The sequence below is a fragment of the Mobula birostris genome, chromosome 32 (genome assembly GCF_030028105.1).
Source record: "Mobula birostris isolate sMobBir1 chromosome 32, sMobBir1.hap1, whole genome shotgun sequence".
In the NCBI taxonomy this organism is placed as follows: Eukaryota; Metazoa; Chordata; class Chondrichthyes; order Myliobatiformes; family Myliobatidae; genus Mobula; species Mobula birostris.
This window is the reverse complement of record NC_092401.1, coordinates 13,310,181-13,331,922: the sequence shown is the minus strand read 5'-3', so window position 1 is coordinate 13,331,922 and position 21,742 is coordinate 13,310,181. Positions and strand designations below refer to the sequence as shown.

Genomic DNA, 21,742 nt, shown 5'->3' with positions numbered 1-21,742 from the left:
AAACTAGGCCATCATCAGCATGGTTTCCTCAAGGGAAAATCTTGCCTGACAAATCTGTTTGAATTCTTTGAAGAAATAACAAGCAGGATAAACAAAGGAAAATCAGTTGATGTTGTGTACTTGGATTTTCAGAAGCCCTTTGATAAGGAGCGACATATGAGGCTGCTTGACAAGCTATGAGCCCATGGTATTACAGGAAAGACTCTAGCATGGATATAGCAGTGGCTGATTGGCAGGCGGCAAAGAGTGGGAATAGGGGAGCCTTTTCTGGTTGGCTACTGGTGACTAGTGGTGTCCCACAGGGGCCTGAGTTGGGACCGATTCTTTTTACGTTACATATCAATGATTAGGGTGTTGGAATTGATGACTTTGCTGCAAAATTTGCAGACGATATGAAGATAGGTGGAGGGCAGGTAGTTTTCAGGAAGTAGGGAGGCTACAGAAAGAAGACAGACTAGGAGAATGAGCAATGAAGTGGCAGGTGGAATACAGTGTCAGGATGTCATGATAGAAGAAATGAAAGGGTAGACTATTTTCTAAATGGAGAGAAAATACAAAAATTGAGGCACAAAAGGGACTTGGGAGTCCTTGTGCAGGAATCCCTGGAGATTAATTTGCAGGTTGAGTCTGTGGTGAGGAAGGCAAATGTGTTCTTAGCATTCATTTCAACAGAACTAGAATTTAAAACAAGGACATAATGTTGAGGCTTTATAAAGGACTGATGAGGCCTCACATGGGGTATTGTGAGCAGTTTTGGGCCCCTCATCTGAGAAAGGATTTGCTGAAACTGGACAGGGTTCAAAAGAGATTCATGTAAATGATTCTATGATTGAATGCCTTGTCTTGAATGGCCTGTATTCACTAGAATTTAGAAGAATGAGTGGTGACCTCATTGAAACCTATCGAATGGTGAAAAGCCCTGATAGAGTGGATGTGGAAAGGATATTTCCTACGGTGGGGGAGTCTAAGACCAGAGGACACAGCCTCAGAATAGTGGGGCGTCCTTTTGGAACGGAGATGAGGAGGAATTTCTTTAGCCAGATAGTAGTGAATACATATGCGAAATCCTTTGCTACAGGCAGCTGTGGAGTCCAAGTCTTTATGTATATTTAAGGCAGAGATTGATAGATTCGTGATTGGTTAGTGCATGAAGGGATACAGGGAGAAGGCAGGAGGTTGGGGCTGAGAGGAAAATTGCATCAACCATGATGAAATGGCGGAGCAGACTCCAGGGACCAAATTCTGCTCCTATATCTTATGGTCTTTTGGAATACAGCCAAACGAAACAGCATTACTCCGGGGCCAAAGTACCAAAACACAGTATGAAAAGTCATGCACAGCACATTTAAGACAGCAGTAAAATACAGTCACACAAAAACAGAAGTCCTTGACAGTAGCAGCAGTCTGCGGTCAAACACAATACATCTTGTCTTCTGCTACGCGAACACTCGAGGGCAAGATCGACCCCAGCATGGACGCAACCCAACACCACCTCCAGCACCCCGGTGGATCACACTGACTCTTGACACCTCTCTCCTGTGTAGTTGCAAATAGGCAACACCAGGGTTTGGGGCATAGCTCTCGCTACGACCGAGGCTATGTAGCTCTCCTGCCGCCCACACCCACCGTTCGTCAATAAAACAGTGAATCAGACATTCCACTTGTCCAACGGGGTCTTGCGATCACAAGAAAAATGACTAAATTAATCCCTCTCTGCTAGAATGCACACCTCCTCGGTGGACTGACTCCTCTTTGCTGCAGGCAGCAGCACAGCCTTTACCAAGTCCAGCTCCTTCAATTTCCCTGCCAACGACCGACTGATGAGGTAGACATGTAGTATTTTAAGTTTTTAATGTCCAGCAGGGTCTTGTGATCGTAAAAACTACATTAAAAATGATAATAACACTTTTGGTTGGCCCCGTAGAAATCGCTGCGTCCAAGCACGCCACCATCTTACTGTAAGTCATAATAGCACAGGATAGTATCCAGGGTGTGAGTAAAATGGTACGCGATAGACAAGGGTTCTTTGACAGCGATCGAGAGGAGGGAAAGTTAGATAGACCAACTAAATACAGGCTTATCAGCCAAACATTAAAGATGGGTGAATTACTGGAATGTTAAGGGAGAACATAAATCAACATTTAGAAAGGCAATGGCTAATCAAGGACAGTCCACAACGATTTGTTAGAGTAGGTGATGTACAACTAACTTGATCGAAGGTGGTTAAAAAAAAAGGGTAAGTTAGTGAATCTGGCGGATTTGATGTGTCTTTAGGAAGTTGATCAAGAAAGTTTTTAAAAAAGCCCATGAAATTCTAGGGAAAGTGACAAGTTAGACTAAAAACTGTCCCAGTGAGCAAAGCAAAGGAGGTTGGAAGACAGGAGTTTTATTGACTGGAGAGCTGTATGTAATGGAGTTTTACAGTAGCAGTAATAGAAGCTTTGCTTTTTGTGATCATTGGGATACATCTGGACGCTTCAGTTGTAAGTAGCAGCAGTCTGCAGTCAAACACAATACATCTTGTCTTCTGCTACGCGAACACTTGAGGGCAAGATCGACCCCAGCATGGACGCAACCCAACACCACCTCTGAACGTTGTAAATGAAATGAACATTAGTAGTTTGAAATAGGACAGGTTGGGTGAGCACAGAGTGACGAAGAGAATTATATCCACAGCAGTGTGATATGATGGATCTAAGGAAGGGAAGCAAGGAAAGGGAAGACATGATAAATGATCAGATGGTACAATATATAGATGAACACAGGGTTTGTGCATCTGTGCACAGATCACAGAAAGCAGTGAAACAGATAGGGAAGGTGATTTTAAGAAGGCATTTAGGACATTTACCATGCGAAGAAGGTTATGCTAGAATTGTGTAATACAACAGCAAGGCTACTGCTAGAAGTAATCGCTCCCCTTCCAATTATACAACATGAAAACTTAAGAAATAGGAGCAGGAGTTGGCCATCTGGCCTGTCAAGCCTGCTCCACCATTCAATAACATCTTGGCCGATCTGGCTACTTAACCGTGTCTTAAATATGTATAATAATGTGGCCTCTACTGCTTCACTGACAAAGCAAATTCCACAGGTTCACTGCTATCTGGGAGAAGTAGTTTCTCCTCATCTCTGTCCCAAATCTATCCCTGAACCTTGAGGCTCAGTCCCCTCAGTCTAGTCTCACTCATCAGGGGAAACAAATTTCCTGACTGTGTCTTATCTATCCCTTTCAATGGTTCTACTTAATATCAGAGAATGTATACAGTATACAACCTGAAATTCTTAATCTTCACAGATATCCATGGATCAGAAGAAAAACCCCAAAGAATGAATGACAGAAAAATGTTAGAGCTCTGAAGTCCCCCCCCACCCCTCCCAATATACAAGCAGCAGTAAAAGCATCAAGCCTCCCCCTCCCTCACCTGTTTCAGCAAAGAGTATCAGCCTCCCATCACCTGCCATGCAAGGAATAGCAAAGATCCCAAAGAGACCATGATCTAAAGTCCATCAGAAATGACTGTTCAGCCTAACAGTTCAATATGCCATAGGCTTTCTCTCACTAGCAAGGGAGAGAAAGCTATTGCTCCTGCCACAGCGAGAGGAAGACCAACAGCTCACTGTTTCGATGTTACAGTCTGCAGCCTCGCTTATTTTGACAGCAGCGCACACTGCTGTCTCGATGTTCAAATCTCCCGCGACACTTGGTTCGGCAACACTGGTGTGGAACTGATTCGTCCGCAGGGCCACACCCCGAAGGCACCCATCTTCCAGGTCGCTCCTGGAGCTATCGAAAATGCTAGACCGCTCGGCGAGTTCCAAGTTTGGAAACCCACTGCCGTGAAGAATCACAGTCTGAGTGCAGCTATAGTTCACAGATCATAATTTTATATGCTTTAATAAGATCTCCTGAATTCTAGCGTGTATAATCCCAGGCAACTCAATCTCTCCTCATAGGTTAACTCCTCATCTCCACAATCAATCTCCTTGGCACAGCCTCCAAAGATAGTATATCTTTTCTCAAGCCAGTGGAACAGAACTGCAAGCAGGGCTCCAGGTGCAGCCTCACCAGCGCCCTGTGCAGTTACAGTATAATTTTCTTGCACTTAAATTCAATCACTCTACCAATGAAACCAACATTCCATTTACCTTCTTGATATCTAGTTGCACCTACAAACGAACCTTTTGCAATTCATGCGCAAGCACTCCCAAATCTCTCCACAAAATGGTACACTGCAGTCTTTCACCAATTAAATAATAATCTGATCTTCCCTTTTTAGTTTCAAAATGGATGACCTTGCATTTGCCAGCATTGTACTCCCATTTGCCAGACCCTTGCTCGCTCACTTAACCTATCTATATGTCTCTGCAGACTCTCCGCATCCTCTGCGCAATTTGATCTTCCACTCAATTTAATGCCATCAGCAAACTTAGATACGCTACATTACATCCCCAGTTCCAAATCATGTATTGAGAGCAGTTGCATGACCAGCACTGACCCCCATGGCACTCCGCTCAGCACCGACTGCCAACCTGCGGAATACCCATTTATCCCAACTCTCTGCCTTCTATTGGTTAATCTAGCCATGCTCCTACATTACCCCGAATTCCTTTCATCATTATGTTATGGACAAGTCTTTTATGTAGCACTATATTGTGCTGCTGAGGGTTGCTAAGAATGATTACCACAAGAAAATGTTACGGAAACTAACCGGTTAGATTGGCTTTACTTCCTAGGAAACACCAAGGGGATGTTGAATATAGAGACATATGAGGCCAGGCAAGGTGAACAAGCCAGGAAGGAAATAGAAGATTATTCCTTAACCTACAGAAAACAGAGGACAACTACAGCTAATCTGTACCTGTGCTCCAACTCTTCAATCTCCAGTGGTATTCTAGTGACAATCCCTTTGATAGAGGCAGACTACTGCCAGGAGCAGCCAGTTTGCTGGATCCACATAATCAACCATTGCTCTGTGACCTACTGAGCATTTTCAATATAATTTGTTCTGTGGGTGAGGCCATCAATGAGATATAATACAGTAGAGTTTTGGTGACGTTTCATGATTAACAGCCAGAGTTTAAGATGAAAGATTCTGAAACAAATTTAATTCCTACCAAGACAGCTGGACAGCTTAATGTAAGTAATTAAATACATCTGAAAGGTGGAAAAGAAACTACTGGTCTCATGAAACCACCAGATCCTTGCATCAATCCAGTTGGTTCATCAGTGTCCTGAAGTGCGGAAAATTTGACCATTTCAATTGGTCTATCATTCTGTGACTCCAGACCCTCTACTGTGCTTGGCTACTACCTAATTCTTAAACAATAAACATCAGCATTGCCAGCGATGTCCAAACCCTGAGTAAATTTTCCAGTTTGAGGAGAACCAATTAGTTTGATTTGTGGTAGAAGCTGAACTCAGTTTAGTTTATATTCAGAATTCCAGTCATGAGAGTGGAGAATGGAAGGAATTTTCACCATGAGCTTCAGCCTCTCGCCTAGAAAGTTTGTGAACTGAGGAAGTGTTACTCAGCAACGTGTTCTTAAGGTGCAGGCTCAGGCTGTCAAATTTGGAGGGACCCTTTAAAGCTTACAGGGACTCCATTAAGATCTAACATAAACTACTGGATGCTTTTATGCAAAGAGACTACCCATATGGCTGAGGATTTTCAACGCATGGTGGTGGGGGTGAGTGAAATTATGATACAGGGCAGGCTCCAAAAGAATAGGAAATGCTGGCTATTAAACTGACTGGTTTCTCACTCAGCACAAATAAGCAGCAAATAAAGTAACAGCTTAAAGATGCTCACACTTACCATTACGGCTGTTCTGCTTGATGGTATTCGGAGAGATATGGATAAAACTCTCTGTTAGATAACTGTGTGGAAACGTCACCTCCTTCACCTGTCCTTCAGTACTGAGGACGGACACTTCCAACACTAGGGAGAAAGGGAAGGAAAGATGAGAACTCTGAAAAGGTAGGGGGAAAGGGGGGGGGGAAGAGGGGAATAATGGGAGGGCTGGGAGGAGGGTGAAATGTAAAAAAGGAGAAATCCAGTAGCTGAATCCAAAACCAAGATGGTGAATGAGGGATACAATGACCCAGTCAACAGTGAGAACACGAGAAAGGCTGATACAATGCCTTCATGATTGGCAACTGAGGAGGGGCTATAAAAAGGAATGTTCCAGAATTTGGGCGGGGGGTGTGGAGGGGGAAACAGGGTACATAAAGATTTCAGAGCAAGATGCACAGAGATTAAATAGATAGTGTGAACAAGATGGTTAAAAGAAATTGTGCAAGAGGCAAAGAAATGGCAAGGTTTTTGCTTCCTTTATCAAATGCACAATTCATAATCAGTCAAGTATCACATTCGCTGGAGCGCAGGTTAGGTGAGGTGTGAGCAGGGCTGGTGAAGGAAGGAGGCTATATCTGCAGATGGTGGAACAAAGTGTGTTTGCTTCTTTTATAAATTACTAATTCACAAATATTAAGTCACTGGTAAGGTCAGCATCCATATCCAATGTGGCTGTGACTTGCTTCTTGGAATCCACTAAAAATTTTCCCAACAGTATTAGGAAACAGATTGATATTGCATTTGATACAAATTGTTTGCTGGTCCATTTCAGAGCAGGTTAAAAGTCAACCACATTGCTGCAAGCCCACAATCACAAATAGTCCAGATTGAGTTAAGTGCATCCATCCATGAATCTGATGTGTTGGTGGGACAAAATACTTGTACATTAAAATTAAAAGTTTGCAGATGCTGAAAATCTGAAATATAAACATAAAAATGCTGGGAAAGACTCAGCAAGTCAGGTAGCATCCATGGAAAGAGAAATTGGGTTAATATTTCAAGTCCAAGACATTTCATCAGAATTGGGAAAGCGAGAAGACAACCTGGTTTATACTGCTGAGAAGATGGTAAAGAGATCAGTAGAAAAAGTCAACATCTCTGATAGGATTAATGCAACAGTTAGAACCTCGTTATACTTCGTTGTGTTATGCGTTGTTAAGAGTAGAGCAGCGGGACATCCCTAGTAGCCTTTGTTATACCAATGGAAAAGTGAGCCAACAATCACAGGAGTATAATGGGCAGAAATGGCCAGTTCTGACACAAAGAAAGTCACCTAAAGTTGGGAGAATTTAAACAATGAGCCTGAAGGCCATAATACACCCACATGGAAGATGAGACGATGTACAGATAGATCAAAATGGGAGTGGGACGGAGAATTAAGGAGGCAACCTGAAGCTTAGAGTCACTCCCATGTATGCACTGCAGGCACTCCAAAAAGTGGTCACCCAATCTGTGTTTCTTTTTGACAATGTGAAGAAGACACAGGATGAACACTGTGGGCACGTGGCCAAGTGGTTAAGGCATTGGACTAGCGACCTGAAGGTCACGAGTTCGAGACCCAGCCGAGGCAACGTGTTGTGTCCTTGAGCAAGGCAATTAATTGCTCTGCGACGACACTGGTGTCAAGCTGTATGGGTCCTAATGCCCTTCCCTTGGACAACATCGGTGTCATGGAGAGGGGAGACTTGCAGCATGGGCAACTGCTCGTCTTCCATACAACCTTGCCCAGGCCTGCGCCCTGGAGAGTGAAGACTTTCCAGGTGCAGGTCTATGGTCTTGCAAGACTAACAGATGCCTTTACTTTACTTTACAGTATACTGGATTGGAGAAATTGTGCTACTTCATCTGGAAGTACTATTCTGTTTTGTTATGGAAAGTGACGGGATGCTGCAAACTCCGTAATTGCATGGAAAAGGAGGAATCATTTGGTGGCGACGGAAGAGCAGAGCACTGATATGCAAAGGACGTGATCGCTTTGAAAAGCTGACAGAGGGATGTTAAGGGAATATGTGGTTAAAAAATATTACTGAAGCTGTCAAAAATTGTTAAGGATGATCTGCTGGAAATGGAACCTGGTGGACTGGAAGGTGAGGACCAAGTCAAGTCTTGGAGGGGAGGGGATAAAATCAGTTGGCAGGGAAATGAATAAAATATGTTCATGGGTTCTGTCCACTATGGTACAGGGGCATCCATGGGTCAGAAAAAACCCTGCATTACTACGGTGAGTCGTACCACAAGATAAAGTAACAGCACCTCATCCTCTGTCCAGATTTTTTATGCTAACTTACAAAAAACTTGTCTTCTCTATTTTTCGGATCTGATGAAAAGTCTTAGGCATTAGTTCTGCTTCTCGTTCCAGCATTTTCTATTTTTGTTTAGGAACTGTGTGTGAGCGATCTGCAGAGAGGGGCGTAGGGAGGAAAGAAATCTGACAGCAAGTCGAGTAACAGGTGACAGGAAAAGTGTGGCAGAATACGTAAGTAGGATTAGTTGGTCACTGGATGCTTTGGATGTCTTTAACTAGACTCGATGTAATCAGTGTGCTTATTTACTTATCAAGTGAAGAATCCATTCGGCCCTTCTATCTATAATAGCGACTGAGCGCAATCCTATTAGACTCACTCCTCTCCTCCTATCTTGCCTGTAGCCCATGCATCACCGCTCCTGTGCAAACATTAACTCCTTTGCTCTTTGCCACTAACTTACACCAAGAGGTGTAAGTTACACTAACCAATTGAACTGGCATTAGTTTGGGGGGATTTGAAGATAAGAGGCAAGAATTTCAAGTGACAATAACTAGCTCAAGGAGCTTGAGGAATAGATAATTTGACTTGGGCAAAAAGATCACAGAATATCCGATGAACAGGAATTGAGTTGAAATGATCTGGTATGCATGAAGGAAGAAGGGCATCTGGTAAGAGAAGCAGGGAAGAAGCAGTGAATGAGTAATAGTTTTGGGTTTGAAATCAAACAAAAAGACAAGGTGATCAAAGTTTTCAAAGACATACTGACCCAGCAAACTTCCAGTGAATACAAAATAAACAATGGGAACTCCAAGAAAGGAAATTAAATCATAGTCATAGAATAGTACAGCACAGTACAGGCCCTTCAGCCCACAATGTTGTGCCGACCCTCAAACCCTGCCTCCCATATAAGCCTCCACCTTAAATTCCTGCATATACCTGTCTAGTAGTCTCTTAAACTTCACTAGAGTATCTGCCTCCACCACTGACTCAGGCAATGCATTCCACGCACCAACCACTCTCTGAGTAAAAAACCTTCCTCTAATATCCCTCTTGAACTTCCCACCCCTTACCTTAAAGCCATGTCCTCTTGTATTGAGCAGTGGTGCCCTGTGTTGCCACTGTGGTACCGAACCATTTGAACTGCCTACTCCCCTCAACCTGCACCAGGACCATAGCCCTCCATACCCCTACCGTCCACGTAACTCTTCAAACTTCTCTTAAACATTGAAATTGAGCTTGTGTGCACCATTTCCGCTCGCAGTTTGTTCCACACCCTCAGGCTTCTCTGAATGGAGAAATTTCCCCACAGGGTTCAAAGACTAGACAAGGGCAGAATAGTTCTGAAATACTGGGATGGTGCACTAACCTAAAGGGCCTATGTGTTAGGGTGTGGATTAACAGAGTCTTACTGAGCCATGGGGACTTCTAGTTAATAGCGTCTAGGCTGAAGGGTGAAAATGAATGATCATATAGGCTCAATGTCAGACAGAAAATTCAGGATTAATGTCACACACTTTTATTGGACTGCAGGCAACATCTAAATTGGAGCACGTTAGAAACACTTGGTGTGACAACAGAGTGAGGAAGTAGGTCAGACCCTTAAGACATCTAAATTCTGGGACACAGCTCACTAAGAGCCTGGTGCTTTTGTGCATTTGGGGCATACTTACCAACGTTCTGGGTGGTGGCATTGACTCTTGCTGGCTCCTTCAGGTTGTCCGCCAGCAGGAATGCTCCCTCCTCCAAGATGTCCAGTAACATGGTTGCTGTATGAACCTGTTCTGTTGTGTTCATATCTTTCCAGGATTCCAGGGCCTCTGGTCTCAGGAGGTTATCCACAGTCTGTACCACAGCCTGAAACCAAACCACAGCTATCCTTAATAGAACTGGGTCACTAAATCTCCAGGAAAGCCTCTGAGATGGTGGCTAATCTCCAAGCTCGCTGTCACAAGTGAAACTGGAGAGAAAAATCGTGGGAGCATTGAAGAGATTTCTATTTACCATAAACATTTTTCAAAAGCTATAACACATTTGAGAGGATAATAAGTCGTTCAACAGAAAATTACACATTTTAGCTATTATGGGAAATGTAATGGCTATTTTAAACACATCAGCCTCTTACTAACAGTGGTGGAATAACGACAGGTAATTTGCTATGAGTGATATTGGCCAGGGCCCTGGAGACAACACTGTGTAAACATTGTTGTGGAGCCATTGATGCCCACTTGACAGGGCAGATGAGATTTTTGTTCAGTAACTTTTCAGAAGGAAGGCACCCCAGACAGTGCAGTGCCTCCTAAGCACAGCACTCAGATTTAAATTAAACTGGATTTTGGATTAAACTGTAAATGTGGAATTTTAACCCATAAATGACCTAGACAAAGGTGACGATGCATTAAGCCTTTACAGGGCTCTGACATGTTTTTTTCAGTTAAATAATGAAGTTCACTTTATAATTATGGAAACAAAGCCATAACTACAGGAGATCTGACTTTGGCTTTCCCATGGGAGGATGCTGGCACAGCCTGCATGTATTGGCCTAATTCATTCTGATCTCAGAAGGGCCTTTTTAAGTTATGTCCCTGAGCTGTAGAATGAGCTCCCATCCACCACCTTCTGACATTCAAAACGAGTCATGATGACTTTTTACTGGAGAAGTGAAAATCAAAAAAAAGATACATTACTAGAAAGGCACAGGTTGCGGAAAGAACTAAGCTGAGATCTTCCACACAGTAATACAAGGATTTTTTGAAATAGTCTGTCCCGAGCCTTGTGGCCCATCAGGATGGTGCTTATGCTGGCCTCTGTAAATAAAAGGATTAATCAGGGCTGAACACTGACACAGTTGCACGCTCACGTACCTCTATGTATGCTCTGCAGGTCTTCTCCCGTCTTTGAATCTGTGCCCGTTCCGTGCAGGGAGAGAAGGAACAGAATATACTTCATTAAACCACAGAAGCCATCCATCCTAATACTTGCAAGGCACAAGATCCCACTACAGAATAAAATAATACCTTGGAATGTAACTTTGACCCGATTTTCTTCTAAATTTTCAATTTTAAGGTCTGATTTGTTGTACTTAAAAAGCGGGTCAATGGGAACAGTAGAAGGGTACTCAGTCCCTTAAATATTCCTATCCCATTTAACAGACCAAGATTGATCTGTACCTGATCCATTATCTTCTCATCAAACCTTGTATACCCTTTAACTGATACAAATCAATCTTAATCAAAGCATCAAATCGGCACAGTGCTTGGGGAGAAGACTTCTAGATTGCCACCACACTGTGTGGAAAAACTGATTCCTGGCAAGCCTGGAGTTATATTAATAGAAAGTGCTATCTTGTTTTGGGTTTAAATAAAATTCTTAGCCTACTGTTTTAAAGCCTTTAATCATCTTCCAATCTCAAACAGACACAACCGTGTTTATGCAACTTCACCTCACCATAATCACACCCCAAACTTTAGGGTTATACTCATAAATCTGCACATCCTTAGCCAAGCTAGTGTGTTGAGATTAGGGATGTAGAGGGGTGCAGTGAGATGAAACGGGGGTGGGATAAGGGATGGGCATATAAAGTAGGATGAAGCCTACTAACACCCATTTTCCAACAAGGTCCTCAATGCTATTTATCGCGACTACTTTTTATCCTGCCCCCTTTCTATACCCCTTCAATGCTTGCCTCTCTGATCCATTTTCTCTCTCTGTCCTCCACAGTCCTGAGCTGTAGGACTTCAACATGCCCATTATCCCAGTTAGGACCAAAATCAATAAGGAGCAGTTATTCAAACCTTGCTGTAGCTCCGTCCTGCTGACTCATTCTCACTGGGTTTCAGAGCTTGCAGCTGAGCATCCAGGATATCCAATAGCTGCTCCATCAGTTTCACGGAAGAGCTGACGTCGCCTGCATAGATGGGCCCTCTGGTGTGTTGAGAAAGCTCTTGTGCGATATTACCTGCATTCTCCCCACTCTTAATCTGCAGAGTAAATCAAAGTGGCACAAGTCAGCAGAGGAATATCCAAGAGGCACAAGATCACCAAACTCATACTGCATCTATGGAATTTCATAAACTAGCAGGCTCAGTAACTCTTAGCTTGTATCAGAGACTTGTGCTTGTCAACAGCTCTTGAACTCCCACTAGCTCAGGATCTCAATCCTGCAAGATTTCTAGGACTACGGAAGGAAATTCAATGGAATCCTTCAGTCAGGGTTGGCTTTGGTTCAATAACTTTCCTGATAATTATTTATGTCAATCATGTTGCAAAAAGAGGGGAAAAAAAATTAAGCTGACCTTATAACAAGTTTCTCTCAATGGACCAGCATTCTCAAGAAACAAGTTAAGCTGTTGATAATGTTAAGGCTAGCATGGAAGACCTTGCAACATGGCTACACTGATAACAGTATCTTACAGACTGCAAGAAAGTCACCCTCTGCTTTCTTTCGGTTTGTAATCTGCGTACTCTGTACTCTAACAGTGGATGTAATTTTATGGCAGTGCTGTGTTGACTACCCATTCTGCACTTCTCTATGTGGTGGTCTTCTCAGAACTCTGAAGTTGGTGACAGCAACGATGGAATTGTGGGATGTCGATGCAGTCATGTTCAAGGTCTATGATATGAAGAGGTTTGGTCCAGTTATATTGCTATACAGGTCTGAAGATGATTATAATTTAGTTAACAGTCCAATTCTCTATTCAGTGAGGGATTTGAGGCTAGGAAAAGCACTAAAGAATGAGTTGGGATGTATAATATTTGAAGCTTCATTACTAAATAGAGAATTAATACAAGTAAAGGAAAAGATTTGGGAAAGGGATAAAAAATGATAAAATTAAGTAAATAAGTACATAGGGATGGAATAATTATGTCTGGGGGCAGGAGCAAGCATGAACAAGTTAGGATATAAACACCTACAATGGTTGTTTCATAGGTTTACATACAACATTTTGGACCAGAAGAAATGGTCCAGAAGAGATTTATGGAAGCTATTGTTACTATGTTTCTTAACAACTAATACCATTACTTAGCCTAATAGATTAGAATTGCCACTGTACATAATTATCTATTTAAGTGTCTAATTTCCTTTTATATCATCTCAATGTGTACTTAAGAATGTATAAATAATTATACTTTTATACATATAAAAAAATGGAAAAGGTTATAAGTGTGGAAAAAGTACATGATACTTGTGAATTCCTTATTCAAATGAAAATAAAATTAAAAAAAAAAGAAGCTTCATTACTAGTGTGGTGGCATTTGACTTACGACCTCTCCTTTACTCAGGCAGTAGCAGTCACTGGGCTATCCTACTCTTCAGCAGATTAATCACACTTCAGTCTTCTTTCTTTAATTAACTGCATTTGAAAACGTTGGATGGAATTTGGGGTAAACTGCCAGCAGTTCTCTATACATTCACCATCATTTATCAAGAGGGGAATTTCCACAAAGCAATTCCTGAAGTTGTTGGGAATGTTTGCCAACAATTTCCCAACTGCACTCTCAGTGGGGCCATTGGAAGTTACACAATTCCCTGCACCTACAGCTGTGAATTCACTTTCGATGAAGCAAACCGAATTTCTTCATTGATTAAGCAAAAAAAAAATCATCTACAGTATTTGGACATGGACTGGCAATACTCAATTTACTGTCCACCCCTAGTTACCCCAGAATGTAGTTACGACTCAACCACAGTGGTAAGTCTAGAGTTACATATGGTCAGGATGGTATATTTCCTTTCCTCAAATACATTAAGAAACCAGATGGATTTTAAGAGCCATCTAGTGGCACCATGGCCCCTATTACTAATTTTACTTTAAATTCCACATTTACCTAATGTCTAATTTAAATTGCCCATGGTGGGGTTGTTTTTAGAATTTTGGTTTCATCACATAACTTCACTGCACTAGCACATATTTAGACATTTTTGATTGTTGAAATATACCTGAATATTTGGCATTTTAGTCATAAATTCTAAACCTTTAAAAATAAATTTTCAAATTTGAACAGGCTTTTTTAAAATACAATTTTAGGATGCTTTGGTAAGTCAAAACATTCCAGTGGTTCGAGACTGAGAGCTGACTGAAGTGCAGTGGCATGATTCAACTATATAAAACTTTCTTAACGGTTATGCAAGTGTTGTTGGTTCTGTTATTTTTTTTCCAGAAGACACATGGTCTTGCTGTTGAGACTGAAACTCTGCAATGGATTCTCCTTGAGGAGGGTGTAAGGAAGTTAGTCAGTTGTGAATGTAGGCAGCAGATTGCTGGATACTCATTTTTGCCCATAATCAGCCTGGTTATATATTAATGCTTAAACCTAATTTTTAAATTCCTTTTTAAATACTAAAATCAACCTGCAGTAATGACACAAAACTACTCCATTAGTTTACTGACATTTGGTGACTTGCGATTTCTAGCTGCAGTGTGTTTGGCAATTTGTATGTATCAGAACAACTTGGCCAGCTAACCTTCTCTATATTAATGTCATGATGTTTCCACCCCTTTGTAAGAACAGTCTGCACTCAGGCATGAACAATGCTAGTTATTCTGTCTGAGATAGCCACGTCCTCTTGGTCCTTCACCAATTAGTGATCTCAACCAATAAAAACCTATCCATCTGAATTTTGACATTTTTATTTGCCTATTTGGGGAAGAGAGTCGGTTATGCTTTGTAACTTCAAAACGTTAATTCAAAATGAAGATGGGAACCCGAAATGCAGGTGTAACTTCGTCTTTACTTTAAGCGAGGCACACATTTCATGTGGTAGCATGATGATGCATTGCAATTATTATACTTTACATATAATCCATAATGAATTATTTAAACAAATATGAATGCTTAATCAGACAATATACACACACAGAAAATTACTCAAATATTATTGAAATATTAATTCACAACAGGGTCTAGTACTACTTTGGCTCAAGAGGTGTTTCCTTGTATCATTCATGAATGGCCTCATTCTAAATTTTAGAGTTGCCATATTTACACCGTACTCCCTGACTGGAAGGTAGTTTACTAATCTCCCCCATTATTTATTCCATCTACTCCAATAACCATCTAAATTACATAACCGCTTTGTGCTTTCACAGAGTGCAAGATCTGTTCATGCAAACCATGCTCATAATTTGAGCCGTTCAGTCCCAGTCTCGCTCTGATGAATTCACAAATAACACATCTTACTGAGGTAGAGGGAACACTAGACAAGGACAATTGGAGAATTATATAACTGTGCCCTAAACTCCCTGACTGCATTTTCCAGACCTTGAAGAGAAGACCATATTTATTCAGTGGTTTTAATTACTCAGTTACTAAGTTTAAGCATTTGTTGACCCCTACATCTCTCTGCTCAGTTAGAATTACCTTCTGCGCTACTTGGTTTACCCAGGGCGAGGTGCAGTTGCTGAAGTCAGGTCCTCTTGGGTTCCAGAGTCCAAGTGAAACCACGCAGAGGTAGGAGGCTATACCTGCAACATAGAAATGCTTATAGTGGACACATCACAACTTCTTAGGGAGCTGTATAGAACCATTGACAACTTGATGCTCACTTACTGAACTCCAGCCGATTAGTGGAGGCACTAAAACAAAAATTAAATCTTAGGCAATGAACGCCTAGTTGCATTTTTTGCCTGCTTCTAAACAGTTACTCAAACAACTGTACTTACCCTTCTGCTGTGTTGATCAGATGTTTGAGGGGAAGCCCTTTCAAAGAAACCGAGATGTATTGCTACGCTATATGTCATAGAGAGCGAGCACCAGAGGCATGGTACACTGGCGAAGGTGGGTTTGGTTAAGTTATGAAGATGGTGGATGATCTGTGTGGCAGGGCACGCTGTCAGGTCTGGGGCACCTAGTGCCAATAAGCACAGGGTTCAAGCACACTATGACAGGCAGTGCAGTGAAGGACAGTCATATGTATACTTGCATGTGCATTTAGACCAAAGATCAATTATTCATCAATAGATTTCTGAACATTAGCAGATCTAAGCAGCACCAAGCTATTCCATTCACAGTTCCAATTTACCAAAGTTGCTTGCTTACCTTTGGTCCCCTTGGGGCACGGACGCTCCACCAGAACTCCCTGCTGTGTCGATGGCCACTTTATTCCTCTGGTCTCCGTCGGTTCACAGTACCTCCGCGGCGAAGGCAGCTGGTTGGATAGAGGTGTCCGACTTGTGAAGGGGAATTTGGGAGTGACGGGGTGCTGCTCCGGGACCAGCTGGTTAATTGCCCCCACTGCGATGGTGGTGAGAGGGGCTTTCCTGGTGGTGGTTGTCGTGGTGACTGTGGTTGGCCTTGCTGCACCTGTGCTGCTTGTGGAAGCCATTGTGGCTTGTGCTACAGAAGAAACATCAATCATTTATTAGCTGTGAAACATCAGGTGAACGCACAGCAAGGAGATATATTCATAACCCCTTTTACGGGATATGGGTATTACCTGCAAGGTTGGTATTTATTATCTATCCCTTATTGCTCGGAACATGGTGCTGAGCCATCTTTTTAAAGTTCACCTGGTGAAAGTGCTGCCAAAGTACTGATGGGTAAGGAATTTAATGTCTCATTCAAAGGCCATACCTCCAACAGTACAGCACGCACTTGAAAATACCTTGGAAAGGCATCTTACATAACTACTACCTTTACAAACAGCTCTATAAGCATTTTATTCTGAAGTCTATTATGAGAAGAGGCTACTAGGCAGACAGAGAAAAAGATTCAAGGATATGCTGAAGGATTTCTAGAAATACAACATCGTTCTGACTTTCAGGAATCTCTACCTCATGGTCACTCAATGTAGAGAAGCAGCATTATGGATTTTATTGAAAACCTGGAGGTCATGCATTGGCAATACACAGCAACCTGTGCAAGCAGGAGGGGAGGCCCATCTGACAAATTACCCATGCACCTACACCTGCCACTTCCTGACCTACCCGAGGAACAGTCTGCAGCCCCACATTGGCCTAATTAGTCACCTTAGAACCCACTAAACTCACAGGTTATCCTCAATCAGTGAAGTATTTTTAACCCCTTCACAATCCTTCATGCTCTTACAGGGCCCACAAGAAAAATCTTGAAAAGCCCACAAAAATCAGTGTGTAGCCTTGCTTGAATGAAATTAATCCCGATCTAGCAAGTTTGACTAAAGTTCTTCCTTCATTTATGAAAGTGAATCACTCCTAGAAAATTCTGAGAAGTGAAATTTTGAAATTAAGAGGACAATGTTGGTTTTTTGGCACAGTGCCATCTTACACCTGTAAAGCAGTCGTCAATTCATTCCTGTCAGTAATAGATTTTTTAAAATCAAAAGATGTAACCCAAAGAGTTAATGATTCAAAAGATCATGTTTGTAAATCAAGGACTTATTATTCCCTACCATGTTGACAGCTGAAATTCTCAGGTATGTTTAGCAAGCAACCACTGATAAATCCCAGAGTCTGCAAAAATCTTGAATTTTCATCAGTGCTGGAGCAGAGGACACTTACTAAGCAGACTACTGATTACACGAGGCAAGATAAAAGGAGTTGCCGTTGGATCATGTTTCTTTTCTAATCGGAATTTGGCTAAACACTGGCACAAAAGATTGCTTTACATCCAGCAAATTTTCCTGATCTTTTGCGCCAAGTAATGTTAGAAGTGGTTCCACCCACAAAATTAGTCATGCCTCCTAATATAATTCATCACCCTGGGGAGTATCTACTAATTCTCCCCATTTTGTTTTGATGCAAGGATACTTGTTGGCACATTTCAAAAGCTTTTGAATGTAATTTAAAATGGATTACCAAACAGATTAGTGTATAAAGTATCTAGAAACGGGTTTTCTGTTGTTTACATATTGTTTCCAGTTGTTTTAAATCAGAATACAGCTATGACTGGTGAAATTACTTATTTTGATTATAAACCAATTTTCTGCTGTACTAACAAAACTGTACAATCTTTAAACATGTTAAATGCCATCCTTTAAAGTATAAAGACATTTTTTCCATCATGCTTTGTAGGCAGGTCCTGGGGATATTGTATTTTATGGATACATAAAGGAAGTTGAATGGCAACTTGCTGAGGAAACTCTTCTGCATATTAGAGTACTTAGAGCACTTTATTTATTTAGAGATACAGCACAGTACAGGCCCTCCCAGCCGTGCCATCCTGCAAACCACTGATATAACACTAGTTTAATCATGGCACAATTTACATGGACCAATTAACCTACTAGCCTTCAGACTGTGGTAGGGAACCACAGCACCCAGAGGAAATCCACGCACACACAGGAAGGAACAAATAAACTTGCTTACAGAGGATTTCAGAACTGAATTTCAAACTCCAATGTCCTGAGCTATAATAGTGTCACGCTAACTGCTACACTACCATGGCACCCGAAGAGCCAGACTTCTATTTCCTTATTTACGGGATGTGGAAATGAGGGGCAGAATTTCTCAATATGCTATAAACACGTCCTCGCCATTCCTAAACATCCACCGCTCATCTGATTTAGATGCGTTACTGCCCAGAGGAAGAACCTCCAGGTGGCTTCTGAGACCGAAGGAGTTGGGATTCCAGACACAAGAGAAGTGAACACTAGAGGGTGGTTTAACCAAGGTTTAGAAGATGACGAAGAGTATGACTGTTAGATCACGCTGGGCTTTGATGGACACAGCATGAAATTTAGGTTGGAACTTAGTCTGCAAATTCCAGTTGCATCCACTTAATGATTGACAGCCAACCAAAGGAAAAGAATGTGTTTCATGTCATAATAGAGTTCAACCTCATGCTCACAAAGCTTCATTCCTTCAGTCATCTGTTCTATTCTCACTACCCTCTGTTTCAGGTTGTCTGGTCCTTCCAACTCCAATCATTCCCTTTCTACATTTTTGACAATGTTACAGAGAGATTCTCAGTATGGTCTGATGACGATGGTATTCAATACTGAATGAACAAGAAACCTTCATTCAGAATGCCTTTTCTCTTCCATCATTTTCAGAAATATTTGGTTGCTTCAAAAAATCTAAAAAATGTGTGAGCAGAATCCAATGGAATATATGGAATGACATTAGTTTGACTAGAACAGAAATATGGCAATAGGCTCGAGACAATGAAATCTATGCAAAGAGACTGGACTAAGGTTAACAACAATGGTAAGGAATCTCCAGTGATGCGTTCTGCTGGTCATCATAAATGAGCCATTACTCTGGGATACAGATATACTTATCAACTTAATTTCTGGTTCGGGCTGTCTAGTACCAGAAGTAGACTAGATGTTTAGAGGTGGAGAAGCTAGTCTTGCACAGCAGTAATTGAATCAACAAATGGCATCCAAACATGGGAGAATATGTACTTGTATCTACAGCTTTTTCATTTTAATTTTGTGTTTTTAGGTAGTTTTCCAAATTACTTCTCCTCAGGAAGAAATAGACAGCATCACCAATGAAAGAGAATATCTTCTGACAAATTTGGTGATAGATAGGACCGTCTGAGATGGTGAAATGGCAACAGATGTTCTACCCTTTGTCTTGCAGCACAGTAGGAGGGGCTGCAGCTGCAAAGACAACAAGAGTGGTCATCTCAATCCAGTCTGACAACATCTGATGATCAATCCCCAAACAGCTGCGAGATTCCATCTAACCAGTCAACCATTGAGCTTGTATTAGAAATTAGAAATAAAATTCGGTGAACCTGAGGAGAACCTTCTCTTAACAGAATTCACCAACTTTACACGGGATCAGTATATGTACTTGATGGTCATATGGTGGTTAAAGGGCCTATGTGTGTAGGGCATGGTTCTATGAAGTTAGACATACAAAGCAGCTTAATCTCATTTAAACTGTGCCATTTCACACTATCAGGTAAATTACTTCATCATCCGCCTCCACCATCTTTGCTACCCAGACTAAGTTATTGCTCTTCTTCTTTGTTCTAATGAAAGGACCTGCACCTGAAATATTTACAGTTCCTCTTCACTGCTGTCTGACCTGCTGCGTTTGTCCAGCATTTTCTGTTTGTACTTCAAAAAAGCGCAGTGTTGAATTAAACTTAGAACGGATTTGCAGTTAGTTGATTTCATCCATGCTAGCTTTGTGGAACAGAAGAAAGAACATAACATGGGATACCAAAGCAAAGTCAAGCTGCCCAGGTTTTGCTCCAGCAGTTTTCCCCTCACATGTCATCAGGACTGCAATGAAGAAATGCAGGCAGATTCACACTGTGATTCTGTTGTAGTTAGTATTCTGTTATGGACTTATTGAGTATGCCTGCAAGACAATGGACCTCAAGGTTGTATATGGTGACATACATGTACTTTGATAATAAAATTACTTTGAACATTGTGAAGACATTTCCACAAGGTATTTCCATATTAAATTAAAACATGACTGCTGTCTTGTATTCAAACAACAACTTTGATGGGAAATGCTAGCTGGAAGGAAAACTAAGGGAACTTGAAGATGCATAAGCAGGTCTAACTAATGTCACGTCTTTTAAGGGCTTTGCTACACCCCTCTGGAGTAGCTGGACAATAAAGACATCTATGTTAGAGCTTGACTGGTGGGGTGGAGATGCATCTCTACCAAAGGAGGTGTAAGGCACCCTTTCCCTCTGCTAGCCTACAGGTCGCGCTTGGGCAAGGTGTAGCACCTGGTTAGCCCCTCCACCCCTGCCCCCCTCGGATCAGGGTCACGTGAAGCCATTCGAGCAGGTGTTGGATGGTCATATCACTGGTGTACATCACAAGTCCTGATTATGCAACCACTGATGCCAGGCAGACAATCTCTGAAGAGTATTAATAATGGCTGGAGTCAACTGTCTTGTAGAGACGATGCCCAGAAGGTAATGGTAAACCACTTCTATAGAAAATTTTCCCAAGAAAAATCATGGTCAAGACAATGATTGCCCATATCATACATTTGAAATGGTACAGAATGAATGAAATGAATGAATGTTAGAGTATTGCATATTGATACAGCTCAGCCTTCAGTACCACAATTCCAAGCAAAACTCATCTCCAAACTCAGAGACCTGGGAGTCAAAATTTTCCTCTGCAACTGGATCCTGCAACTTCTTAATCAATAGACCACAGTTAGCAAAAATAGGCAATAACATGTCCAACACAATTGTTCTTAACAATGGCACCCTACACGGCTGTGATATCATTCTACATTCTACTGATCGTGTACTTTTGACTGTGTGGCCAGATTCTGCTCTAACTCCAGTTAAAAGTTTACAGATGATACCACTACATGGGCCATATCACAAATAACAATGATTCAGAGTACAGGAAGGAAATAGGGAGCGTAGTAACGTAGTGTGTCATGACAACAATCTTTCCATCAATGTCTGCAAAATAACTGGTCACTGACTTCAGGAAGGGGAGGTGGGTGGTGCATGTGCTCTTATCTTCATCAACAGTTCTGAAATTAATAGGGCTCTCGGGGATAGAGCATTCTGAAGATTCACAAAAAAATCGAAATACCTTTATTATCAAATTATGTATGCAGTATACAACCCTGAATTTCATCTTCCCGCCATCCTCTACATGAAGAACTACCTCTTTATCTGGACCTTAAATGGTCTCCTCTTATTGTATTAATGGTGACCCTTGTTTTAGGCTCCACAACCAGTGGAAACAATCTCTTTGCATCCATCTTACTGAGCCATGTA

At 41.7% G+C, this 21,742-nt stretch overlaps 1 protein-coding gene across 1 annotated transcript in view; it reads right to left on the bottom strand.

Annotated features, from left to right (window-relative positions):
- LOC140191063 (adhesion G protein-coupled receptor L1-like) overlaps nucleotides 1–21,742 on the bottom strand; it is a 281,887-nt gene that overhangs the window by 109,896 nt on the left and 150,249 nt on the right. The window contains exons 6-11 of the mRNA XM_072248138.1: nucleotides 16,139–16,435; nucleotides 15,461–15,564; nucleotides 11,893–12,078; nucleotides 10,963–11,001; nucleotides 9,772–9,955; nucleotides 5,817–5,939 (exon numbers count right to left, since the gene is read on the bottom strand). Of these exons, the coding sequence (XP_072104239.1) occupies nucleotides 5,817–5,939; nucleotides 9,772–9,955; nucleotides 10,963–11,001; nucleotides 11,893–12,078; nucleotides 15,461–15,564; nucleotides 16,139–16,435 (933 nt within the window). The remainder of the gene's footprint in view (nucleotides 1–5,816; nucleotides 5,940–9,771; nucleotides 9,956–10,962; nucleotides 11,002–11,892; nucleotides 12,079–15,460; nucleotides 15,565–16,138; nucleotides 16,436–21,742) is intronic.